Source organism: Pituophis catenifer, unplaced genomic scaffold, assembly GCF_029215685.1.
Source record: "Pituophis catenifer annectens isolate HBS135680 unplaced genomic scaffold, rPitCat1.0.hap2 SCAF_4, whole genome shotgun sequence".
Taxonomy (NCBI): Eukaryota; Metazoa; Chordata; class Lepidosauria; order Squamata; family Colubridae; genus Pituophis; species Pituophis catenifer.
Window position 1 is genome coordinate 108,037,450 of NW_027256884.1, and position 23,787 is coordinate 108,061,236.

The 23,787-nt window shown below is 37.7% G+C and overlaps 1 protein-coding gene across 1 annotated transcript in view; it reads left to right on the forward strand.

Annotated features, from left to right (window-relative positions):
* FLT1 (fms related receptor tyrosine kinase 1) overlaps positions 1-18,363 on the forward strand; it is a 122,974-nt gene extending 104,611 nt beyond the window's left edge. Inside the window, exons 21-30 of the mRNA XM_070943655.1 lie at positions 1,951-2,110; positions 2,454-2,551; positions 5,384-5,506; positions 7,225-7,336; positions 8,938-9,037; positions 11,447-11,552; positions 12,500-12,642; positions 14,326-14,407; positions 17,350-17,432; positions 18,053-18,363. Coding sequence (XP_070799756.1) covers positions 1,951-2,110; positions 2,454-2,551; positions 5,384-5,506; positions 7,225-7,336; positions 8,938-9,037; positions 11,447-11,552; positions 12,500-12,642; positions 14,326-14,407; positions 17,350-17,432; positions 18,053-18,248 — 1,203 coding nt within the window. The 3' untranslated portion in view covers positions 18,249-18,363. The remainder of the gene's footprint in view (positions 1-1,950; positions 2,111-2,453; positions 2,552-5,383; positions 5,507-7,224; positions 7,337-8,937; positions 9,038-11,446; positions 11,553-12,499; positions 12,643-14,325; positions 14,408-17,349; positions 17,433-18,052) is intronic.
* The last annotated feature ends 5,424 nt before the right edge of the window (positions 18,364-23,787 follow it).

Here is a 23,787-nt window from a genome sequence, read left to right on the forward strand (position 1 = left end):
CCTGCCAAGTTTAATCCTTAGTAAGATAGGACCCACAATATGATTTCTGTGCCAGATCTGGTGGGATAACTGTATCTGAGGAGAGGTAGTCCTTCAGATAACCTGACCCTATGCCATGAAAGACTTTAAAGTTTTAAAAAGAATACCTTGAATTGGACCTGGAAGCACACCGGTAACCAATGCTGCTCATGGAGCAGTGTGCTGTTTTAGGACCACACATAACTACCCACACCACTGCATTTTGCACCAAGTGAAGCTTCTGGATACCCTTCAAGGGCAGCTCCATGTAGAACACATTAGAGAAATCCAAATGGGAGGCGACTAGGATATGATTAACATTAAGCAGAGCCTCCCAATCCAGGTATGGGAGCAAATGGCTCACGACCGAAAGTTGTGGAAAGGCCCTCCTAGCACAATGGCCACCTGATCTTTGAGAGGGGTTCTGAGTCCAGGAGGATCATCAGATGGAGCACTGGGTCTGTCTAGGGCAGTACAACCCCTCTAGCACCAAAGATGGCATAATCCCAGAATTAGAAGGCCCTAAAGCTCAAAGTCACTCAGTCTTGTTAGAATTCTCTATGCCTGAATGGCGTAGGAGGCTAATGCCTCCTAAGGCAGCATTTAACATCCAGCTGCCTGCAATTACTGTGAGTTCAATTCTTACCAGGCTCAAGGTCGACTCAGCCTTCCATCCTTTCTAAGGTAGGTAAATTGAGGACCCAGTTTATGGGGGCAATAAGCTGACTTTGTATAAATATACAAAAGTATGAAGGCTATTGCTTAGCGCATTGTAAGCCGCCCTGAGTCTCTGGAGAAGGGCGGCATATAAATCAAATTTAAAAAAAATTCAGCTTATGCCTGTTGTCCCCCATCCAGACCCTCGCAGCCTTCAAGCCCTGAGATGAGATGTCCACAGCATCACTTAGTTCAGCAGGGGCAGAGATTTATAATTGGATATCATCAGCACACTGATGACACCTTACATCATGGCAATGGTTGCCCCTACCCAGCAGCCTCATATACAGAAGATGTTAAGTAGGAGAGGAGAGAGTACCAAACTCTGTAGTACCCCACATAGTAGGGGCCAAGGGCAGAAAGTCTCTTCTCAACTATCTCCAGCTGGTATCAACCCTGGAATATGGTATTGCCAAACTTTGCAAAAAAAAATTCAATCAAATGGATGTATGCCCTAAAAGTTGTTGATTGCTTATACATTTATAGATTTAGTATTTTCCCTCTTAAAAGTTTATAGCATATATACAAACTTTGTAGTTGATTAGTCATTGTGTAAGAAGAATTTTATGAGTTCCATGCTTCTTTAAAATGTCAATATTTTTTAAATCTCTGTAGGACATTATGTTTATCCTCTCTGCTTTCATTCCAGACCATCTTAAATTGATCAAGCTAGACTTAAAAATATTGACTGGGTAGATAGTTAGCTGCACTAAAGCAATGAAATATGTTTTCCCCTGACAAATTAACTAGTAAACTGAAGATGGAGAGAATGCTTTCTCTAACAAAAGTGGTTTTACTCACTTGCATGAATCATTTCCAAGGGACTTAATTCTCATCACTGAAGAACATTAAGTTATGGAAGGAATTCACTGGCACATTTCAAACTTTTTTGAATGGAGAGACACAAATAACCTATGGCTCGGCCTAAGTCATGTTAAGTACTTCAAAATCACATTGGGTTGGATCCAAAGTTAGTCATACTTAGAATTGACTGTAATTAATGAGATTTAAAACTCTCTAGTTTAAATGGTTCCTTGTTAAATATGAATATCGCTGGCTTTATTCCTTTAATTGGAGTAGAAAAAAATTAAAGTCCATGTTTAATTATCAAATTGAAATAGGTGGAACTCAAAAGTGTTTTATAATGAGCGGGTCATGGAAAATTGCAATTCCACATTGCTTTGCCAATAATTTCTCCTTGTTTAAATAAACAAGTGTGGATCCATTCAAAGAGACCCTTTGACGGAGAAGAAGGATGTTGAGCCCGTCAGCGGTCAAAAAAAAAGACTGGAGAATATCCCAAGTCGAGAAAGCTTAGCTAGCTCTGGATTTCAGGAAGATAAAAGTTTAAGTGATGTGGAGGAGGAAGAGGAGGGTAGGTATTAATTCCTTCCTTTTTCTATACAGCCTGTGTAGTTTTACAGTCATGCTCTGCATCTTTGACATTTTCTTGTTCCATTTATCACCCTCGTAAACATCCGTGGGAGACGCTCAGCTCCAAGAAAAGATGGTTTAAAATAAGCTTATTTACAGAATTCCTCAGTTAGACAGGAAGACGTGTTACTGTCTCTTCCTTATCCAAGGGGAAGTCTTTGGTGTATCATAAGGATTCCCCCCTCCCTCTCTCATTAGTGAACTAAATTTGAAATGCTCTACAATAAATGAATTACTGTCAGGATGAGGTCATATTAACCACCTCCATGCCGCTTTGATTTCAGATGTCAGTGATTTCTACAAGTGGCCCCTCACCATGGAAGATCTGATTTCTTACAGCTTTCAGGTAGCCAGAGGCATGGAATTCTTGTCATCTCAAAAGGTTAGTTTTCCTTCTTTGCATTTGCCTCCAGAATAACAACAACAACAAAAAGAATTGTTAACTAATATGCATATAGCTCCCAGCTAGTGGGTTGTAAGGCTAAGTATTTTTTAGCGATTTATTGAATCTCTAAACTACCCTACTCCACCAATTCCAGGTGGTATACAAAATGAAGCATAGTTTAAAGCACAATTTGTTGTTGTTAGTTGCGAAGTCGTGCCTGACCCATCTGGACACCATGGACAACTTTCCTCCAGGCCTTCCTGTCCTCTACCATCCCCCGAGACCATTTAAGCTCACGCTGACTGCTTCAGTGACTCCATTCAGCCACCTCGTTCTCTGCCGTCCCCTTCTTCTTTTGCCCTCAATCATTCATAAAGCACAATACAATTAATTAAAGAAACCCCTATAAATAATAAAATATAATCCTGGTGTGGTTCGTCCTTGGGCTGCATAACCAGTGCAGACTGAAACAGATACATTTTGTCACTTATGCTCTCAGTTGTGAAGAAGACAATATGAAAAATGCCTTCAACTTATTTTGCTAAGCGCTTGCTTGAGCTTAGCTGCGGATGCATGGGCATTAATAGCATTGAATGACACCCACACTAACGGTAAATGAAATTAACAGTCTTCTGGAAAAGCCAGATTTTAACTATTCTATGGGAAGCTATAAAAGTGGGAGACCATCCTTGCTTGGGATAAGCTGTTCCAAAGGAGGAGAAAAGCCAAGGATATGGCCTTGCACAGTAGTCTTCAGGCTCTAGAAGAGACTGGCTTGCATAGAAAGAAGAAGACATGTCTGTATTACAATGGGCTTTGGTTGCCCTTCTTTCATATTGACTCCAATGTCCCTAAGGATTAGTCATTAGCGATGGCAGAAAATGTTGTACTTGACATGGGTACAACTAATGCTAATAATCTACTTTATACCTTCTCTATACTGTATTACTGTAGCAAAAATGTTACGTGAAAGCTTTAACTGACCAAAGTCATGATAAGCAGCAAAGGACAATATGTATAGGTCCATCTGGTTATTATTTATTATTTATTATTCTTTTTGTACTCTCTATTTAACACTGCTTTCTCCAGAAGGGAATAGTGTGATGGGTATGTACAATTGTACATATGTATGCATGCATGTAACGTTCCTTACATTTTAGCAATTTTCCATCAGATGTATAAGATTCACATTGCTTTTTTTTTTTGAAAAGTAGAAATTCTGTGCTCTTAATTGTTATGTAACAGATAGTACTGTATGTATGTATGTAAGTATGGATGTATGTATGTCAACAAGCATATATTTTTGTAGACAAAATGGAAACTTTTAAATTGTTTCTTAGCTCACTAACATTAAATAGGTAAAGGTAAAGATTCCCTTAACCCTAACCTAACCCTCGCACATACATGTTAGTCGTTCCCGACTCTAGGGGGCAGTGCTCATCTCCGTTTCTAAGCTGAAGAGCCAGCACTGTCTGATGACAATTCTGTGGTCATGTGGCCAGCATAACTAAATGCCGAAGGCGCACAGAAAAGCTGTTACCTTCCCACCAAAGGTGGTCCCTATTTTTCTGCTTGCATTTTTTACGTGCTTTCAAACTGCTAGGTTGGCAGAAGCTGGGACAAGTAACGGGAGCTCACCCCATTACGCGAAACTAGGGATTCGAACCACCAAACTGCTGACCTTTCTGATCGACAAGCTCAGCATCTTAGCCACTGAGCCACTGCATCCCCTATTATTAAATAATAATAACCTTAAATAGTAATAGCAAAAACATGTATGAGACTACACAATTTTGTTGATATCTCAATTCAGGGATTTAAAAAACAGCTGTTTTCCTTCACACCTTTTTCACACCCACAAAAACACTTTTATTCAAAAACCCATATGTGCTTCCCATCCTGACTATCACTGGAAGAAAGAGAGATAGGAGAAAATGAGTTTTGTTTTTTTTTTCAGTTGGCAGAATAGGATGAAAATTTCCAGAATCCCTTGTGAGAAGATATAATGGACCATGTTTGTCAGAGATGGTGCTAACTAACTTTAATACATTTACAATTTGAAGGGGAAATTGTGCACCACTCTTAACTTCTCCAAAGCAGCTGAAAACTAAGGAGGAATTTCCTGACAGTTAGAACAATTAATCAATGGAACGATTTGCCTCCAAAAATTGTGGGTGGTCCAACAATGGAAGTTTTTAAGAAGAAATTGGACAACCATTTGTCTGAAATGATGTTCCTGCTTGAGAAGGGGGTTGGACTAGAAGACCTCCAAGGTCCCTTACAACTTTGTTATTCTATTATTCCGTTAATCCCTTGATTCCAGGCAGAATTTATAAACAAAAATTATGTCTCTATAAGAATTTATGTTGTATGTGTCATGATATGCCATCCTGCCTTTGTTTCATTCATTTTAATGTTTTCAGTTAACTGTGTATTGTTATCCAATTTAAGCAGAAAGATGTGCTAAAAATATACTTTTTAAAAGTATAAATAGAAATTACTTTGAGCAGCCAGTTTTTCCCAGCAAGCGTCATTAAGATATCCCAACTGATGACTCACATCACTGTTAACCAGAACTATTTAGTTCAATACCATGTTTAGAACGAATTAGACAAGAAAGGTCACTTTTAATAAGTCTGGACTCTACAGAGCAACTCTATCCGTGGGAAAAGAAATCACTATTAAGTCAGCTTAAGTCTGCCATTTTTGGAAATATCCCTGAACAATCAGGAATCATACAGCGTCTTAAAAGATAAAAGACAAGCACTCTATTGTGTTAGAGGAAAAGGAACTTTAATAAATTATTTTTATGCAACTTTTTTCTTGTAGTGCATCCATCGTGATTTAGCAGCCAGAAACATCCTTTTATCTGACAACAACGTTGTGAAGATCTGTGATTTTGGCCTTGCAAGAGATACTTATAAAAATCCTGATTATGTGAGAAAAGGCGACGTAAGTCCATCATGCTACTGTACTTGGTACTTTTGTTTATCATTCTGAACAGCTCATGAAAAAGCTCTTTCAGTATTTACATTTTCTGTAGTCAAAAGGCCCCTAAAAGCATTGATGCTCTTTCCTTTAGCGCCAAAATGAGCAATCCAGATGAGTTGTATACATTGTGCTTGTTTGCATCCTCCAAACAATGCTCGGAAATGTCCATCAGTCCTTTTATTTTTTAAAATAGTTTATATGTTGGTATTTTATTTCTGGACTAACCTTGCCAGACCAGTCAGTGGTGGGCCAGATTGGGGCTCTGATGACTTTACAACAAACTCAGAGACCTACACTTTGGAAGGTATAAATAACATATAATTGTTTAGGAAGCGTGCTATCCAGATACAATTTAGAAAGTGGTGTAAAGGGCAAACTTCTTGACTTACATCTTGCTAAGATAGCAGAAAGCAAAGGTCTGCTGCCTAGATCCAGAATTATGTTTTCTGTTTGTAAAATATAGCAAAGAGACTATACATGGTACTTAGCTTTTGCGTAAGATTAAAAACAACCTTCAGAGTCCAAAAAAGGGAGCAGGAAATTGCTAGAGGCAGCACGTTGCTGATTACATTTGGCATCTGCCACAATGAGCCGCAGTTGCGCAGTGGTTAGAGTGTCGTACTGCAGGCTACTTCTGCTGACTGTTGGCTGCCTGCAGTTTGGCAGTTCAAATCTCACCAGGCTCAAGGTTGACACAGCCTTCCATCCTGGGTAAAATGAGGACCCAAATTGTTGGTAGCAATAGGCTGACTCTGTAAACTGCTTAGAGAGGGCTGTAAAGCCAGGGGTGAAATCTACTTAGCTTCCTTACCGGTTCGGAAATGCATGCACCGTCTGCGCATGCACAGAAGGTAAAAAAAACCCGGGCAGCGATTGCTACCAGATCGCCGAACCGCAGGGAAAAATCACTACCGGATTGGGCAATCCGGTCCAATCCGGGAGCATTTCACCCCTGTGTAAAGCGGTATATAAGTCTAAGTGCTATTACTATCTCTCTATGCTTAGACCTGGAAAGAAGTTTGCCCTAATCTTATTATATCTCCCAAGATGCAATGGGGTATCATGAAGACAATATTAGCCACCTGTATATTGTTCTGAAGGGTTCTGAAGAAGGGTTATAATGCTGGTAATATTCCATGGATGCAATGTCAGAGTTCCCAAATACGAACAAAGCCATTTTAGAAGTCATGTTGCAGTGGCTCCCTTATATCACTGAGCAGAGTCATCCCATTTAAATCTTACTGAAATTCTCATAGGCTTGGATTCATGGAACATGATAGGGCTAAAATAGAATGGGTTTCTTTGGGGTTCAGTGGATTGTGAGAAGTCAGACATTGCCTCGCATATTGAATGTGATCCGAACCATCACATCAGGCATAATATGGTTTGTTTTGGACACAGAGTGCTATATTTGTTAACATGGGTTTAGTATGCTGGGTGAACCCATTCAGTGAAATTATATTTTCTTTGGACACATAACTCAGAAATGGCAAGATGTTGCCTAAATCAATATCCTTTATCCTGGCACCAATAGGAGTTGACTAGAACAAAGGTCCTAGAGCTGGGCCAGGGGAGAAATTCAGCAACCTACCTGTATTTTAAAAAGGTTTATAATCCATAGTCCAATAAAAATCTACTTCTGCAAAAACACTTATAAGATTCATGAACTTTTGTTGCAGGCACGTCTTCCTCTCAAATGGATGGCACCAGAATCAATATTTGATAAAGTCTATAGTACCAAAAGTGATGTTTGGTCATATGGAGTATTACTCTGGGAAATATTTTCTTTAGGTAAGAAAATTAAAATTAAAATTTTCTTTAGTAAAGAAAAATGGAGTAAGATACTCCATTTTTAAGATTTGGGAAATAAAATAAATAAAATAATAAAAGCAAATACCTAATCTGCAATCCTATATACTGTATGTTGAACTTCACCTGATTTGGTACATTCATACGTACTTACATACGTACGTACATACATACATACATACATACATACATACACATATACATACCGTAAATGTCCTCAATTAACTTTTGATAGTGCAGGATTGCAAACTATATAAGAAGTCTTAATTCAGCCATAAATATATATATATATTTATATATAGATATAAATTTAAAATATAAATATAAATATAAATTAACATCTTTTAAATCCATTAATAAAATAAATACACATATAATTACTGGTGATTTTATAATAGATCATTATGCAAATAGATTATTTGCAAGAAAATTGTAACCAGTGGCAAATCAACATTTTAAATCCTCCATTTTCCTGGAACCTGTAGATGAGTTAGGATTCACAATCTCCAAATTCTCAGATGAGTTTTATTTTTATTTTATTTATTTATTTGTCAAGCATATATAAGATAACAGGTAAAAGTATAAACATGATTATGAATACATGAAATGGATATGAATAAATGGGGACAGTAGTACAGGGACGGTAGGCACGCTGGTGCACTTATGCACACCCCTTACAGACCTTTTAGGAATGGGGTAAGGTCAACAGTAGACAGTTTAAGGTTAAAGTTTTGGGGACTAAGTTGGGAAAAGGAATCTTTTACTATTAAATTATATCACTCACAATCATTTAAGAGTTATAATCAAGTGAAAACAATCAAATTCCTGGCCTAAATTCCCTAATTTGCTCTAAGTGCTATTCCACTTTTTGAATATTGGTATATATATATGTATATGTGTGTGTGTGTGTGTGTGTGTGTGTGTGTGTGTGTGTGTGTGTGTGTGTGTGTGCATGTGTATGAACTCTGTTAGAAAGCAGTGGCTGCTGCCAAACCACGTCCCAATAATTTTTTTCCAAAGGCATTGATCTGAAAATTGTGGTGTCAGATAACAGATCCTTCTAGACATAGAGATAGGGGAATGGGGGGGGGGGAGGAGATGGGAGGTCTAAACAACCAACCACAGTTACTAGCCCATTGGGTCACACAATACTGGACCATTGGCACACACAGCTGCTTCCTTTCTGTACTGATCAATGGGACTCACCAGGCAGACAAACACCAAAATATCTCAGACTGAAGTAGTATAAGGCATTCAAGATGAGAATGCTGAGGCATTGCATTCTTTAAAAAAAAAAGGGGGGGGGAATGCAGGATACAAAATCCATCCTGCAAAGGAAGCAACAATTTCATTCATCAAAGAAGAATGGCAGATGAGACAGACACAACAGCAGAGGAAACCGGGCAATGCTAGCAGTTCCTTAGACAAACAATCTTCTGGTCATCTAGTACATGTTCCTAGGGCAGCTTTTACCTCTGAATTAACTCCTTGCTTTCTGAGAAAAAAAACGCTTTGATGAAAATATGAATTTGGGAATGAAGTACTTAACTCTAAAGATTCCATTTCTAATTCTTCTTTTTTAGGTGCATCCCCATATCCTGGCATACAAATAGATGAAGTCTTCTTCAGAAAGTTAAAAGAAGGCATATGCATGAAAGCTCCAGATTTTGCAACCCCAGAAATGTATGTGTCTTTGTGTCTTTGTGTCTGTGTGTCTGTGCGCTTTTATTTGGAATATGCACCCTGCTTGTAAGGTGCACATAAAAATACCCAACAGCCTGGGGTTTTAGAAGGGGCCACCATAGAGCAGAGCTATGTCCAGGAAAAATGCTTAGAAATTACCCTGCGTCTAACTTCTACGTTCCAAGAAATCCATAGAACAATCCATCAGTTAGCTCAGACAGCAATTGTATTAAGAAAAAAAGAGGAAAGATTATTTCTAAACCAAATCAATGAAAGAAATATATACACGTCTCTATTCACAGTGAGCTGAGAATGAGACAAAGTGAATATGCTCTTTATCTTAATGTGGAATCCAATTATGGTTTTAATTTTTATTTTATTAATCAAATTTTCTACACCACCCATCTCACCTAAATGATTTTCAGCAGTTTGCAAAGAACATCATAAAATATTAAAATGTGATTAAAAAGCACCGCTAAAAACAGAGTTAAAAAACAAGGTTAAAATAAGTTAAAAGTTTTAAAAAAATTAACAAGGCTAAAAGGGGTTTAATAAGGTGGAGGGACCATCCTCAAGCCAATCAGCCATCCTCAGGATTGCATAAAACACTTAGAGCTCCATGCTAATTGGCAGAGCCAAGTCTTAACCATCTTCTGAAGGTGGTGTACCAAAGGGTGGGGGCAATGACAGAGAAGGTTTAATTCAAATATTTCCTTTCTGTTTTAAAAAGTAAAATGGAAGAAGGGAGGATAATCTTCTTTTGCCTCTTCCACAAATGAGCGAGAAGAAAGCGGGAAAGTCTTTTAAAATGTTGCAAAAGGAAGAGAGAATGGAAGGGAACAATACTGAATCGAAGAGGTTTGAGAGATCTGGGACTGTCTGAATTTTGATGGGAGTTGCCTGGAGATTGTAACTTCCCTTCCTTCACATTTTTCAATCTCAATTCTGAAACTGAGCTTGCAGAGTCTTGCTGGTATCTCAAATATGAAGCACATGTTCTTCTGTTGAGGATTGATTGTACCTCCTTGTTTCTTACTTGTTTTGCAAATTTTTACTATCTCCCTGGAATCAGTCATAACTCTAAAGCTGTCATAACTGGGTACAATTTAAGGAAAAAAAAACATTTTCTGTTATTTTGGCTGTATTGTTTAAAATCCTAAACTAATTGTTTTAAACTTTTCAGTTATCACCAATCATGATAACAATCAACAAATCCAATTGAGCCTACTTCTGAAACAGGCATTATTTACCATACAAGTTCCCCAAACAACTATGGGAACCCCATTAGGCTTTGGCCGTATTCTTCTAATATGACTTTTATAGCCCAACATCCTGGGGTCTGTTGTAAGGGACAGATGGGATTCTCAATAGATATCCAACAATGCACATGTGCAGCAGAATAATACACCTTGCCAACATCTTGTTCCTTTACGTTCCAACTTCCAAGGGTGTCCAGCCAATGCAAATACATGATAAAATTTATAGATAGCTGTCCAATGGCAAAACTATAGAGTTCATTTTTCTGCCTGGCTCTGGTGTGTGTGTACACTAAAAGAATAACAGAAACTCAAGGAAGAGATCAGAAATTATCAGCGGCTGAGATACAGTATCTGAAGTAGCTGCTGATGTTTGGCTTGAAAATCAGTACAGAGACTTGATAAATTTGGAACACATGAAAGACTGATATGAACCAAAGTGTAGCCAATACTTGGAAGGCTTTCACTAAGTTAGAAAAGCTTTTAGATAATTATAGTATTGAAATAAGATGCAGTAGGCATTACCCAAATTCCCATTAAAGCACTCCATTGCTTGAAATTTATACTGGCAACAAAACATCCCATCAACTCCAATGTTCCTAACTGTATCCTGCCCTTATTTCATTCCCATCCTATATTTTAAACAGCCTTATGGAATCATTACGACAAAAATCCATGTTTTTCTCCTGAAACCATCACAGAGCCAAAGTATATAAGCATTTTTCACTTCGTATCTCTTTTGGAAAGTTCATGTATAATGAAAAAAATAAACTAATGGCTCTTCAAACCAATCCAATTACAGTTCTTACTCAAGGTACAAATAACCAGGCTCAAATGATCATTCTTTTGCATAGTATGCAAAGACCTATCTCTCGGGAGAAAATTCTGATGCTGAGAAAAGTAGAAGGAAAGATAAGAAGACGATGACCAAGAGCAAGGTGGAAAGACTCAACTCCAGCGACAATTAATTCCATTAAAATTGTTAAAAAGAAAAGGGAAAGGTGGCCATATATCTTAACTATTAAAAAATGGAGCTCATATGGAAGGATGAGGGTTAAAAGTGATCCACCAAATGAAACTGATTACACTTGAGATAAGCCGCTGCAGAAGCAAAGTTTGTGATCTCTTTTTAAATTCTTCTGTTTATTGGCAGATACCATATTATGCTTAGCTGTTGGCAAGGAGATCCAAATGAAAGACCATGGTTCTCAGAGCTGGTGGAAATATTAGGGGACTTACTTCAGGCTAATGTACAACAGGTATGTAGAAAACTGTGATGTGTCTTGTATAGCTTTTTCTTTGAACAAGTTCAGTGGAAACTATATCAACTTTCCTCATACTTCTACTCTCTTAGAAGTAAGATTTAGTGTTGCTATAGCACAGGGGTGAAATCTACTTTCCTTCCCTACCAGTTCTGAAGTGCATGTTCCACGCATGCATGCATCACGTGCTATTTTGGACCCTCTGTGCATGCGCAAAGCCTTCTGCACATGCGCAGAGGGTCAAAAACAGGTTACTTCCTGGTTAAAACCAGGAAGTAACAACGTTTGTGCGGGTGGGCGGAGCTTCGTGCTGCCATCGCTACCGGTTCGCCCGAAGCAGTGCGTAGCATTTTACCCCTGCTATAGCAGCATGCAAACAATCTCCAGGGCTGAAGTTGAGCAGATTCAAGCATCATGGAGGCTGGTGCCATGTTCTTTTCCAGAGATAAGCTACTTGCTTTGCCCATAAGATTCAATTAGTCAATTCATCCACCTTTAATTTAGTCCATGTTTAGTCAGTTCATCCACCTTTGACCTTCACATTCAATTCACAAGATGCGACTCTGATGGAGTTTTATCATTTCTCAGTTCAAGTAGCAGATGGCATACTTAAAGACATTTTTCATACACTTTAACCCGGTGTTTAGAAACGTATAGTATTATGGGAAGTTTATTCTATGAAACATTGCTAGGAAAGCAAGTCATCCAAAAATGCTTTCAGGACGCATCTCAATCCCCATGATGATTGTGCCATACAATTATTCTGAATGTAAAGGAGCTAAACTAGCTTATACTGTAATATTTCAGCTTAAGTGTGACATGAATCAAACTGTTTTAAGATATGTAGAGAAATTTTAAAACTTATTACATAGTCGTGAGATAGGTGTGTTTTACATTGCTTATAAAACAATTCGTTTCACCACTTTCTCTTTCTGTCTTCATAGGATGGCAAAGATTACATACCTTTGAATACTCTGTTACCAGAGGATACAGGGTGTGACCACTGCTCTCCAAGTTCCTCTGATCTTCATGAGAGAAAAAACAGTTCAGTACCAGCCTTGACTAATGCAAGTGCTGAAATTTTGGGGTAAGATGAAATGTCAGGATATTTCACAAATAAAAAATAGATGAATAACAGTGTGGTTTGGCTATTTGACCTAGAAAAATAATGCAGTGTGTTGACCATTTTAAGAAGAGCTTTGATGGATCAGAACAAAAGGACCTTTTGATTTTTAACCATAAATCAAATACATAAGCTTACGAACAAGATATTTTCTGGGCATAATTGTAGAAGGCAGAGGGGATGGCCTTGATGGACAGGAGGAAAGGTCATTACCAAAGTAACAGTCAAATGGAAGGAGGTCAAGTCTGGAGCAGAACTGTAACCTGAGAAAACATCTCGGCAAGCTCCTCCCTAATTCTAGAGAAGATAAGGGAGAGTGGGAGGAAGCTCCTTCTGATTTGCAAGATTCAGTTATTATAACTTTACAGTAAAACTAGTATTAACTATGTGACATAGGATTCCTAATCTGATCTACTTTGGAGGGCTGACAATAATACTCCACTATGGCTCCTGACAATCAGCATTGAGTAACCTTGGGAAGTTATTCGATCATCATGCTTTGTGCCAGAAGCCCCTTCCGTACTATCACCAGTTTCATTCCTCAAATCCTCAGAAAAAAATTTAAAATAGATGCATGATGCCTTCATAGTGGCTGAAAATTCTGATAATCTCCATGAGTCAACCAGTGTAGCTTTCTAGCTATCTGAAGGAGAACATAAATGCTACTTAACCAACAGTCCATATTGTATTTAATAATTTGTAAAGTTCATTGCATCACAGGGACATGACGTCACAGTGGCTAAGATGCTGAGTTTGTTGATGTAAAGTTCGACAGTTCAGCGGTTCGTATCCCTAGTGCCGCATAATGGGGTGAACTCCCGTTACTTGTCCCAGCTTTGCCAACTGAGCAGTTCGAGAGCACGTAAAAAATGCAAGTAGAAAAATAGGGACCACCTTTGGTGGGAAGGTAACAGCGTTCTGTGCGCCTTTGGCGTTTAGTCATGCCGGCCACATGACCATGGAGATGTCTTCGGACAGTGCTGGCTCTTCGGCTTTGAAACGGAGATGAGCACCGCCCCCTAGAGTTGGGAACTACTAGCACATATGTGCGAGGGGAACCTTTATCTTAAAGTTCATTGCAATCACAAAAGTTGGCATGGTACCATTCCTACTCACCATTAAAAAAAACCTGTAAAACTGTAGTTCAGCATTGATAGGTGTGGTGGCTGAACCTCTGCGGATAGCAGGCAGAGTCCAAGAGCTGAGAAATTCTACCAATGGTAAAACAACCCATCCCCTAACTTTGTGCAGCTCCAGTGCATCTGCTCAGAATTAGGCTTGCATGCTTTTAGGTGGTTTTTATTTTTATATTAATCAAGTTTATCCAGCTACCCATCTCACCAAAAGAAACTTTTTGGGTGGCACACAAAAATATAATAAAACAGAAAACATAAAAACAGCAGGAATTACAAATGAACAGGAAATAAATGCCATATAAAAATAGAAACCATGCAGAGTTGGTAAAAACTTGATATTTTTTTTATCAAATATAATTTGTGAACATTTTTTTTATAATTAGTAAAAAGTGTCAGGCATATATTTATGCTATCATCCACGATCAAATATTCACATGTAGCTACTACATACCGTAGTAATGTTTTGAATTGATATTACCTCAAAAAGCTTTTTTCCCATTTACTTTCTAAGAAAATATGTTCATGCTTTCAAGATGAAACCATTCCAGAGAATCTTTGAAGAAAGTTCGCCTAAGCACAAGTTTCAGCCTGATGTAAGTAAGTCCTAAAATATGTGACCCAACAATTCTTTTGGATTCAGTCCTAGACTGATGAATTGAAGACAAAAAAATGTTGAGAGATACTTAATTTCCTCAAGAACAGTCAGTTGCTGTGTGGAAGAAGAATTTCATACAGGTTGTCCTTGAGTTATAAAGATAGCAATAGCACTTAAACTTATATACCGTTTCACAGCCCTCTCTAAGCAGTTTGCAGAGTGAGCATACTGCTCCCAACAATCTGGGTCCTCATTTTACCCACCTTGGAAGGATGGAAGGCTGAATCAGTCTTGAGCCAGTCAGGATCAGACTCCTGGGAGTGAGCGATGAGTTAGCCTGCAATACCGCATTCTGAACAGAACAAAATAACAAGAGTTGGAAGGGACCTTGGAGGTCTTCTAGTCCAACCCCCTGCTTAGGCAGGAAACCCTACCTATAACCCAGACAAATGGTTATCTAATCTCTTCTTAAAAACTTCCAGTGTTGGAGCATTTACAACTTCTGGAGGCAAGTTGTTCCACTGGTTAATTGTTCTGTCAGGAAATTTCTCCTTAGTTCTAAGTTGCTTCTCTCCTTGATTAGTTTCCATCCATCGCTTCTTGTCCTACCCTCAGGTGCTTTGGAAAATATTTTTACTCCCTCTTCTTTGTGGCAACCCCTGAGATATCGGAACACTGCTATCATGTCACCCCTACTCCTTCTTTTCATAAGACTAGACATATCCAGTTCCAGCAACTGTTCTTTATATGTTTTATCCTCAAGTCCCCTAATCAGCTTTGTTGCTCTTCTCTGCACTCTTTCTAGAGCCTCAACATTTTTTTTACATCGTGGCAACCAAAATTGGATGCAGTATTCAAAGTATTCTAACCATTGCATTACCACTGTTCTTTGAGATTGCTAAGGGATGCTAAGGGTTCGAAGAAATCCAGTTTGACATCCCTGCTATAGAGTGTGGGTGGGCAAAAAAGAAAGAGAACTGACTTGTGACCTCCTGCTGGCTTCACCATTGACTTTGTTTGTGAGAACCTGGCAGAGAAAGTCATAAATTGGAATCAAGTGATCATGATTTGCTGTAATGTAACCACAAGCCAAGCACTGGGTGCAGTGGTGGGATTCAAATAATTTAACAACTGGTTCTCTGCCCTAATGATTTCTTCCAACAACCAGTTCACCAAACTGCTCAGAAAGTTAACAACCGGTTCTCCCGAAGTGGTGCGAAGTGGTTGAATCCCACCACTGACTGAGTGCCTGGATTACAATCACATGACTGCAGAGATGCTATGACAGCCAGAACTCTGAGGACCAGTCATAAAACCCTCTCATTCAAATCCATTGTAACTTTGGTCCCTTTGATAATAACTTTGGTAATTTTGATAATCCTTGGATTAAATCATAACCCAAGGATTATCTGTGCAATTATTTTAATTTCTTGAAACACATAGCGTAAATATCCGGGTTGTTTTTTTTCTGGTCAATTAGAAAAAAAGATAAAAAATACATGATGCAATGGAGGGGTGTGACATGACTATTTACCACTAGAGATAAAACCTCTGTTTGAAGGTCATACTACTATACTGAGATAGGTAGACTGGACTCCTGTTAGACCAGCCAATATAGTCAATCATAACAAACACAAGTATACTCCAAAATATTTGAAGGGGACCCAGCTTTCCTATCCCACTTACAATGCATCACTTTATTTAATGCTTCTCTTATCCTAGGACAGTGATGACTAACCTTTTTGCCATCCTATGTCAGGAGGGGGGGGCGGGGAGGGTCACGCGGGCGCATGCACACACCCATAATTCTATGCGCTCTGCGCATGCGCACATGACCACCCCCCCGATCCCTCCGTTCCTGGCACACAATGGCCCAGTAGGCCCATTTTTTTTTCTCACCTGGCTCCAAGGCCTCTCTAGGAGTCTGGGGAGGGCAAAAATGACCTTCCCCGCCTACCCCGGAGGTCCTCATTTCACAACTTCCGGTCGCACCGGAAGTGCTAATGGTTGATACGGGTTGCTGCCAGCGTCCTAGGTATCAACCAAATATCTTCTTAAAATATATGATGTTCCGAGTAGCGCAATTTTTTGCAGTTCCGCTGGTGTCATGGTGTTATTATTACTATTGTTGTTGTTGTTGATATCTCCCAAACATATAACTGCTAGCTCTCAAACCTCTAATCCTCTATTCCTCTTTAAGTAAAATTGCTTAAGCAGTGGTAAGGAGGATTTGGGGAAACCATGGCTTGTTGTAACTTTTTGATAAATCTGTCCCTCAAAAGGGTTTCCAGGCTGGTTTCCAGCACACCAGAAAAAGAAGAGGGTTTTAATCTCTCTTTCTCCCTCCTTCCCCTTTCTCCACCATTCATAGGGCTGGACTGGACCAAAGCCATTGTTATCACATTCCCGTGACAAACTCCCTTTTAAAAAATCATTTTAAAAGAGTTTCTGGAAAAGACACTGATTATGATGCAGATGACTTTTTCTTTTTTCCTTTCCTCTGGTTCAAGATTTTAACAGCAGCCTGGAAAGAGTTCAGGAGATCATAAAGCTCTTATTGAAATGTAAACTCAAAGAATTTAGCTTATATATTTGTTGAGCAAATATCATGCATAAAAATTGAAGGTCCATCATATTATAGATATAAATAAGAGGAATGAGCACAAGTTCAACCAAGCAAAATGCATCCATTGACTATTGATCATTTTCCTCACAAATCACAAAAAACAAAGTTATTTGTTTCTGGCCAATGATAAAACAAAAAAGGTGGCCTCATTTTGGCAGTTTCAAGGTCTGATCTGGATATGAAATAAATAAATTTTTCCTCACCACAATGCTACTGTGAATTTTGCCAATAAAGCCATCTTTTCTATGTTTTACAAAATGAAGTTTATAAAAGAAAATCCAAAGCTTCATAATCAGAACTGTATTCTCTTTCAGAATTATCAAGCTGAGGGGAGAATGGTGCTGCCTTTGAAACAGCTAAAACGTTTTACATGGACTGGCATCAGACCTTTTGGGAGGTATTTCTTTCTTTCATTTATTAAAAATATTTTCAACTTACCGATTGCCCTAGGACAGTAAACAGTTCTATGAAAATATATCACAATATGATAGAACAGAAAGCAAAATACATCATAATAAAACAAGAATGAAAACAGCAAAGTTAACTATAAAAAACATAATATTCAGTCCTGGGAAGAGGACAAAGAAATACAGAATAATTGAGTTTGCTTATTGCTTATATGTTTGATTTAAGATGGGGCAGAGAAAACCTGATAGGTTTTCAAGATCATGCTATTCTAAAACAGTATTCTGTTTTTTGATATTGCCTACTAAGGGCTGGGGATGTGGTGGCTTAGTGGCTAAGGTGCTGAGCATGTTGATCGAAAGGTCGGCAGTTCAGTGGTTCAAATCCCTAGTCCCGCGTAATGGGATAAGCTCCCGTTACTTGTCCCAGCATATGTTAACTATTTAATTTTATTGATACTTTAATTAGAACACTACATCTTCAGTGTTTTTATTTCACATTAGTTACACAATTATGTTTTAAAGAGTAAATAGCAAAATACAGTAATAGTAAACAATTTGTTGTATGCATACTCTTGCCTCCCAGCTAAAGAGACATTGTTTTTACTTACAGTTTCTACCCTGGAAACAGAAGCAAGGGAGCTGTCTTTTTGGACACGGCTGAGCCAAATGACTACAGTTTAAGTTTTGGTCATATCACTGATACGATGCAGCCACTTACCTGTAGCAAAATAATGTGGGAAGAGAAACTAGTGCAGGATCTTTCTCCTTCCAGTCTCAATTCAATGGTGCGCCATTCTACTTGCTAACGTTAAAATACCTGTCTTTTGAGCTGCAGGTCTCTGCCACCACTTCAGTGCACCAAATATTATTTTGCTGCTCATTAATTCATCATCACCTGGCTGTTTCCAAAAATTATTTCTATAATGCAACTCCCCACATCAGCATGCATGAGCCCTTATCCAATAGTTGAAAGTAACATAAATAGGAGGAGGAAGGGGAATTATGTATGTTGCCTTATTTATTACAATAATAAAGGTGGGAGAGAAATATGAGAGCTATTTGCTGGAGGGAATGAAAATCTTGAGCATTGATCTCCCCAGTTCTTAACATCAGATTAATGCTTTGGATTTCTTTCTTTTATTCAGATTGTATTGTGCAACAATGTTTACTATTTCAAAAACAGCTGCCAATCTAATCTTTTGTAAGGCTGACTTCACACTTTTACCAGTCATTTACCTTTTTGTGGAAAAGGAACAATTTCATGACATTTTTAAAACAATTTAAACCAAATCTGTAACCCTTCTGGCTGAAGAGGCATAGTTCAATAATACTATTTCCAGCTATCTGAAAACAGAAACACTGACTTAGGGACAGTTTTTATCTTTGAACAAGAAGAAACAAATTTGAAAAAGTGGTCCAACCAGATATTCAGCTGGCTCTACCATTAGGCAGAGGGAAGCAACTGCCTATTAGCAATTGTTGAGGGCCAGCAATAGAGCACCCCAAGTGTCTTTTTGGCTGTCTCAATTTGAGGACAGAGCATACCCTCATACCTATAGAAGTAATTCATTCAGTAATTCTCATACCTATAGAAGTGCAGGTAGTCCTCGACTTACAACAGTTCATTTAGTGACCATTCAAAGTTACAACGCTAATGAAAAAAGTGATTTAAGACTGTTTTTCACACTTAAGACCAGGGGTGAAATGCTCCCGGTTCGGACCGAATCCGGTAGTGATGGTGGCGGGTGGTTTGTTGAACCGATAGCAAAAATCCCTGCCCTCCCCCATATGCCCAGCTGAGCTGCGCAATCATCAGAGGCTTTTTTTTAATTTTTAAAAGCATTTTTTTCTACAACCTCTTCGGCCAAAAAAATGCTTTTAAAAGTTTAAAAAAAGCCTCTGATGATCGTGCGGCTCAGCTGGGATCGTCAGAGGCTTTTAAAAGCATTTTTTACAACCTCTTCAGCCGAAGAGGTTGTAGAAAAAAAAATGGTTTTAAAAGTAAAAAAACCCAAAAAGTTGGCCACGCCCACCCAGTCACATTATCCCACCCCCCCAAGTCATGCCCACAGAACCGGTAGTAACAAATTTTACATTTCACCACTGCTTAAGACCATTGCAATATCTCCATGATCATGTGGTTGAAATTCAGACACTTGGCAAGTGACTCATATTTATGACGGTTGCAGTGGCCCAGGGTTGTGTATTCACTTTTTGCGAACTTCAGGCAAAGTCAATGGGGAAGCCAAATTCATTTAACAACCGTATTACTAAGTTAACAACTGTGGCAAGAAAAATGTCATAAAATGGGGCAAAATTCACTTAACAAATTTCTCACTTAGCAAGAGAAATGTTGGGCTCAATTGTGGTCATAAATCGAGGACTAACTTGTAATTCATTACATGCTTTCTACAGGTCTAATATAAGGTGTTATTAAAGAAACATACTGCACTATACCTTGGACTAAATAAATACGCATAGAATTGCTTTTTTTTTTTTTAAAAAAAGTTATTTTGAAGGTTATAGAATTTAGCTTCCCGTAATGTGCTGATAGAATAACAAAAAATTCTATATGTATTTCTTATATTGTATTCAGATTTTATGTTATAAATTAGCAAATGACAACATAGGAAGATGAATTATTTTAAGTTAGCCTATTGAGGATAAAACTAATATCCTAATGTAGCTAATCCATATGGAATGGGAAGGCTAAGAAATCTCTTTCTGAAGTACTGCGGAACTGAAAATTGCTGATGCTATTTCAGCTGTAACATTTATATAATGTTAAAACTGTCCTGCAAGCTTCATTCACGTTGAAGGTTGGGTAGCATTGTTTTGGTTCATTAATGAACCACTGGATGTTACTCTTTCAAAGCCACTCAGTTAGTCATGCTTACATTCCATTGACAGTAATGAAGCTTAGATTATGCCTAAATTTGCTTCACTGGGGTCAGCCAACAGTTCTTGGCTTAAGTCCTATTCCAATTATTTTGAATGAAGTTTCATTGAACTCCAATGGAGTTCACTTCTGAGGAAACCTGCATAGTATTACATTGTTCAGTGTGTTTGGATTTGGGAGCATTTTATAAAATCAATATGCCTATGGTCCTGATATTAAAGTATGCTTCATTAGAAACTACAAATTTGGAGTTGGGATTTAATCTATAGTTTAGGCTATTGGTTATAAATGGAGTATTTTAAAAAAAAAACATACCAACAGTTCTAATGCTTCTAACAACTTTAAAAACTGGATGTAAATAGCATGTACTTGTACGTTAAGCTTTTAAAGCTATTTTAATGTACTTTTTTGAATTTTCAAAATAAAATTCATTCCAAGCTTTAAAATAATGGTTTTTTTGGGGTGGGAGGAAGAGGGGGAGAGAGATGGGGGAGAGAAATAGAGAGGACTTAAAAATTCAGTCATCTTTTACAGAACTGTTTTACTGTTCATCATTCTTTGGAGCAAAAAGAATTTAAGCATTTTGATGAGGAAACCACAATCTGTCAGAACTTTTCAGAACACATAGGTCTTTTCTCAAAGACCTAAAAATTCATGTTACATAGCTAGAAAAGTGTCAAGAAGTGTTAATCCTAAACCTAACTTCTTTTGACAATCACAATGGACAGTTACACATCTGGCCATAGTCCCCGTGAAGGCAAATACATGAGATTTCAATCGAAGAGAATAGATGTATAGTAGTTCAAGGTAGAACTGCTGAATTCTTGGTGCTCTCTGAGTTTGATTCTTTGCCTGTAGATCTTTCTCATTACCAAACTAGGTAGCATCTTCAGGGAAGAAAACAACTAAGCTCAGAGAACAACAAGGACTCCGCAATGAGCTTCTGTCCATGGGGAGAGCATTGTTTGTCTCCCTCTGGTCTTTTTTTTTTAGTATCTACACACATCCATCATGCCTTCTGAAGAGTTCACAAAGGGATGTGGCAAGGACACACCCACAAATTCTAAATCTCAACACCCTGCTCCTCTATAAGATCTATTTCAAGGGGGATCTGAGGCAGTTAAAAATTTCCTCACAACCACCTTCAGGAATGTGCAAAGGACTTTTAGAAAGGTATTCACTCTTGGGAATTGTGAGAGTAGGTTTCTTATCACTATATGCTGTTCATTTTTCTATATATATTCCTGATGCCTTGCAGCCTGGTTTATGAAGATTTAAATTTTTATTAACTAATAGAAGTTTATGAGTTTTGGTAGCAGATGATATATTTTTAAATCTTACACAAGTCCCTAAAGGGAAATACTTTTAAGTATTCCTATTGTGTTTCAATCTAATTTTTAAAGTGAATTGATAATTACAATTCCATGTCTCTTAAAGAATACGTTTCCTCCATACCCAAAATCCTATTATATTTTTTCTTATCTTCCCCATATTTTCTCTTCATTCCTGTGGAAGGCCTTTACTACTGTTTTCTGCTCAAGAAAAAGACAGTTGCACTCTTTGTCAAACATGTATTGAAATCAAGTGCGTTAGAGTCTTTATCTTGACTCACATGACATTTGGTACATCAAAACTGGTGCTTTATATCTGAACATTTAGAAATCTGTTAACTGATAATGCAATGCAATGGTGTAATCCAAGGGATTGCTACTGTAATCTCTGACTAATCCTACTTCGACTCTTATCTCCTTCTGTACTGATTGTAGTAACATTCAAGTCCTTCACTTCAAAGGTTATAACTAGCTCCTACTAATCTGTGGTTGGTAATCTTTTCTTTCATTGGAAATTTCTTTCAACAGTCAATGATTCAGTCTATGAACTAGCACAGATGGGTTTCTGAAACAAACTGTCTTTAATCCCTTCCCTTTCCCAGAGTTATATCTAACAAATGCCTTGTTAGATATAACAGCTCCATCCATAGATTCAGCTTTCACCAATACTGTAAGGTAAAAATAATCAGAAACCTCAATCCATGCAACAAATAACAAAGATTCTAGCCTACAGCGTGTTTGCTTCATAAAACAACGCACGTCAGGATTCAGATCTTTGGGGGAAAGAGCATATTCAACTCACAACTCAATTATCAATTGCATACAGTATTCATGATAGAATTTTCAGCACAACAAGTGTATAACCAAAGATTTTATTATCTATATCTATATCTATATCTATATGCTTGGAAAAGCAATTTATTGGACAAAGAACAGGTAGAGCAAGTTATAAAGATACAGTATTTAGAAGAAACTCCCAAGATCTTTGTGGTCAGTAGATAAAGAGGTGCTGAGGATCAGCATCTGAAATCGGATTTCCAAAGCTCCTTCTCACTTCTTCTCTTTTAAGGAATTCTAAGTTGATCTCTGAGCAAACAGATTGCCATAAATAAGGATGTATATCCATCTGTTGTTTTAAAGCAGGGCTCAGTTTTAGCCTTCATGAAGCCCTCCTTAACAAGCATATGGTTCAGCTTCTTATGCTTGCTTTAGGGTAGAACATTCTTCTGAAGCTTGCACACTAGGCCATTTTTCCTTGGTTCTTCAAAGTTCTATATAGAGATGTCTTCCCCAAGTACAAGAATGCTGTTTTCACATCATTTTGTTTCTTCTACTCCCACATTAATCCAGTGTTCTGACTGAAGTATGTGTGACCATTGGTGCAAAAATCTCATAATAGTGAGTGGTGGGTTTTTTGGGTTTTTTTGCCAGTTATTTTTTTGAATTTTTTATTTTTATTTTTAAACATAACTAAACATAAAAACAACCATCATTCAATACAATCACAGAAAGTGTGTCATCGGTTAAGATTCGTTTGTGCTTAATCCCAAATTTAATCCCAAAAATTACAAATCATTTAATTTCTTATTTGACAATTTTCTTCATATCTTTTGTCATTACCTTAATTTCATATTTCATACTTCATCTCCATGCTTTATTATCTAGCCATTCCTGTTCTCTAATTTCAAATGTCAGTTTACTCATTTCAGCACATTCCATAATTTTCTTAATAACTTCATCATCAGGAGGTATTTTCTCTTTTTTCCAATTTTTAGCAAATACAATTCTAGCTGCTGTTAAAACATTCACAATTAAATATCTCAATTCTTTATTATACATTTCTGGTAAAATCCCTAATAAAAATATCTCTGGTTTAAAGTCAATGTGTTTCTTTGTCATTTTTTCTAACCATGTGTGGATTTTAGTCCAATATCTTTTAGCTTCTGCACACGTCCACCACATATGGTAATATGATCCTGGAGTCTGATGATATTTCCAACATTTCTCCGATTTATTCTTGAACATTCTGGCTATTCTCGTCGGGGATAGATGCCACCTGTAAAACATCTTCTACAAATTCTCCTTATATGCTGTAGACATTGTCATTTTATAATT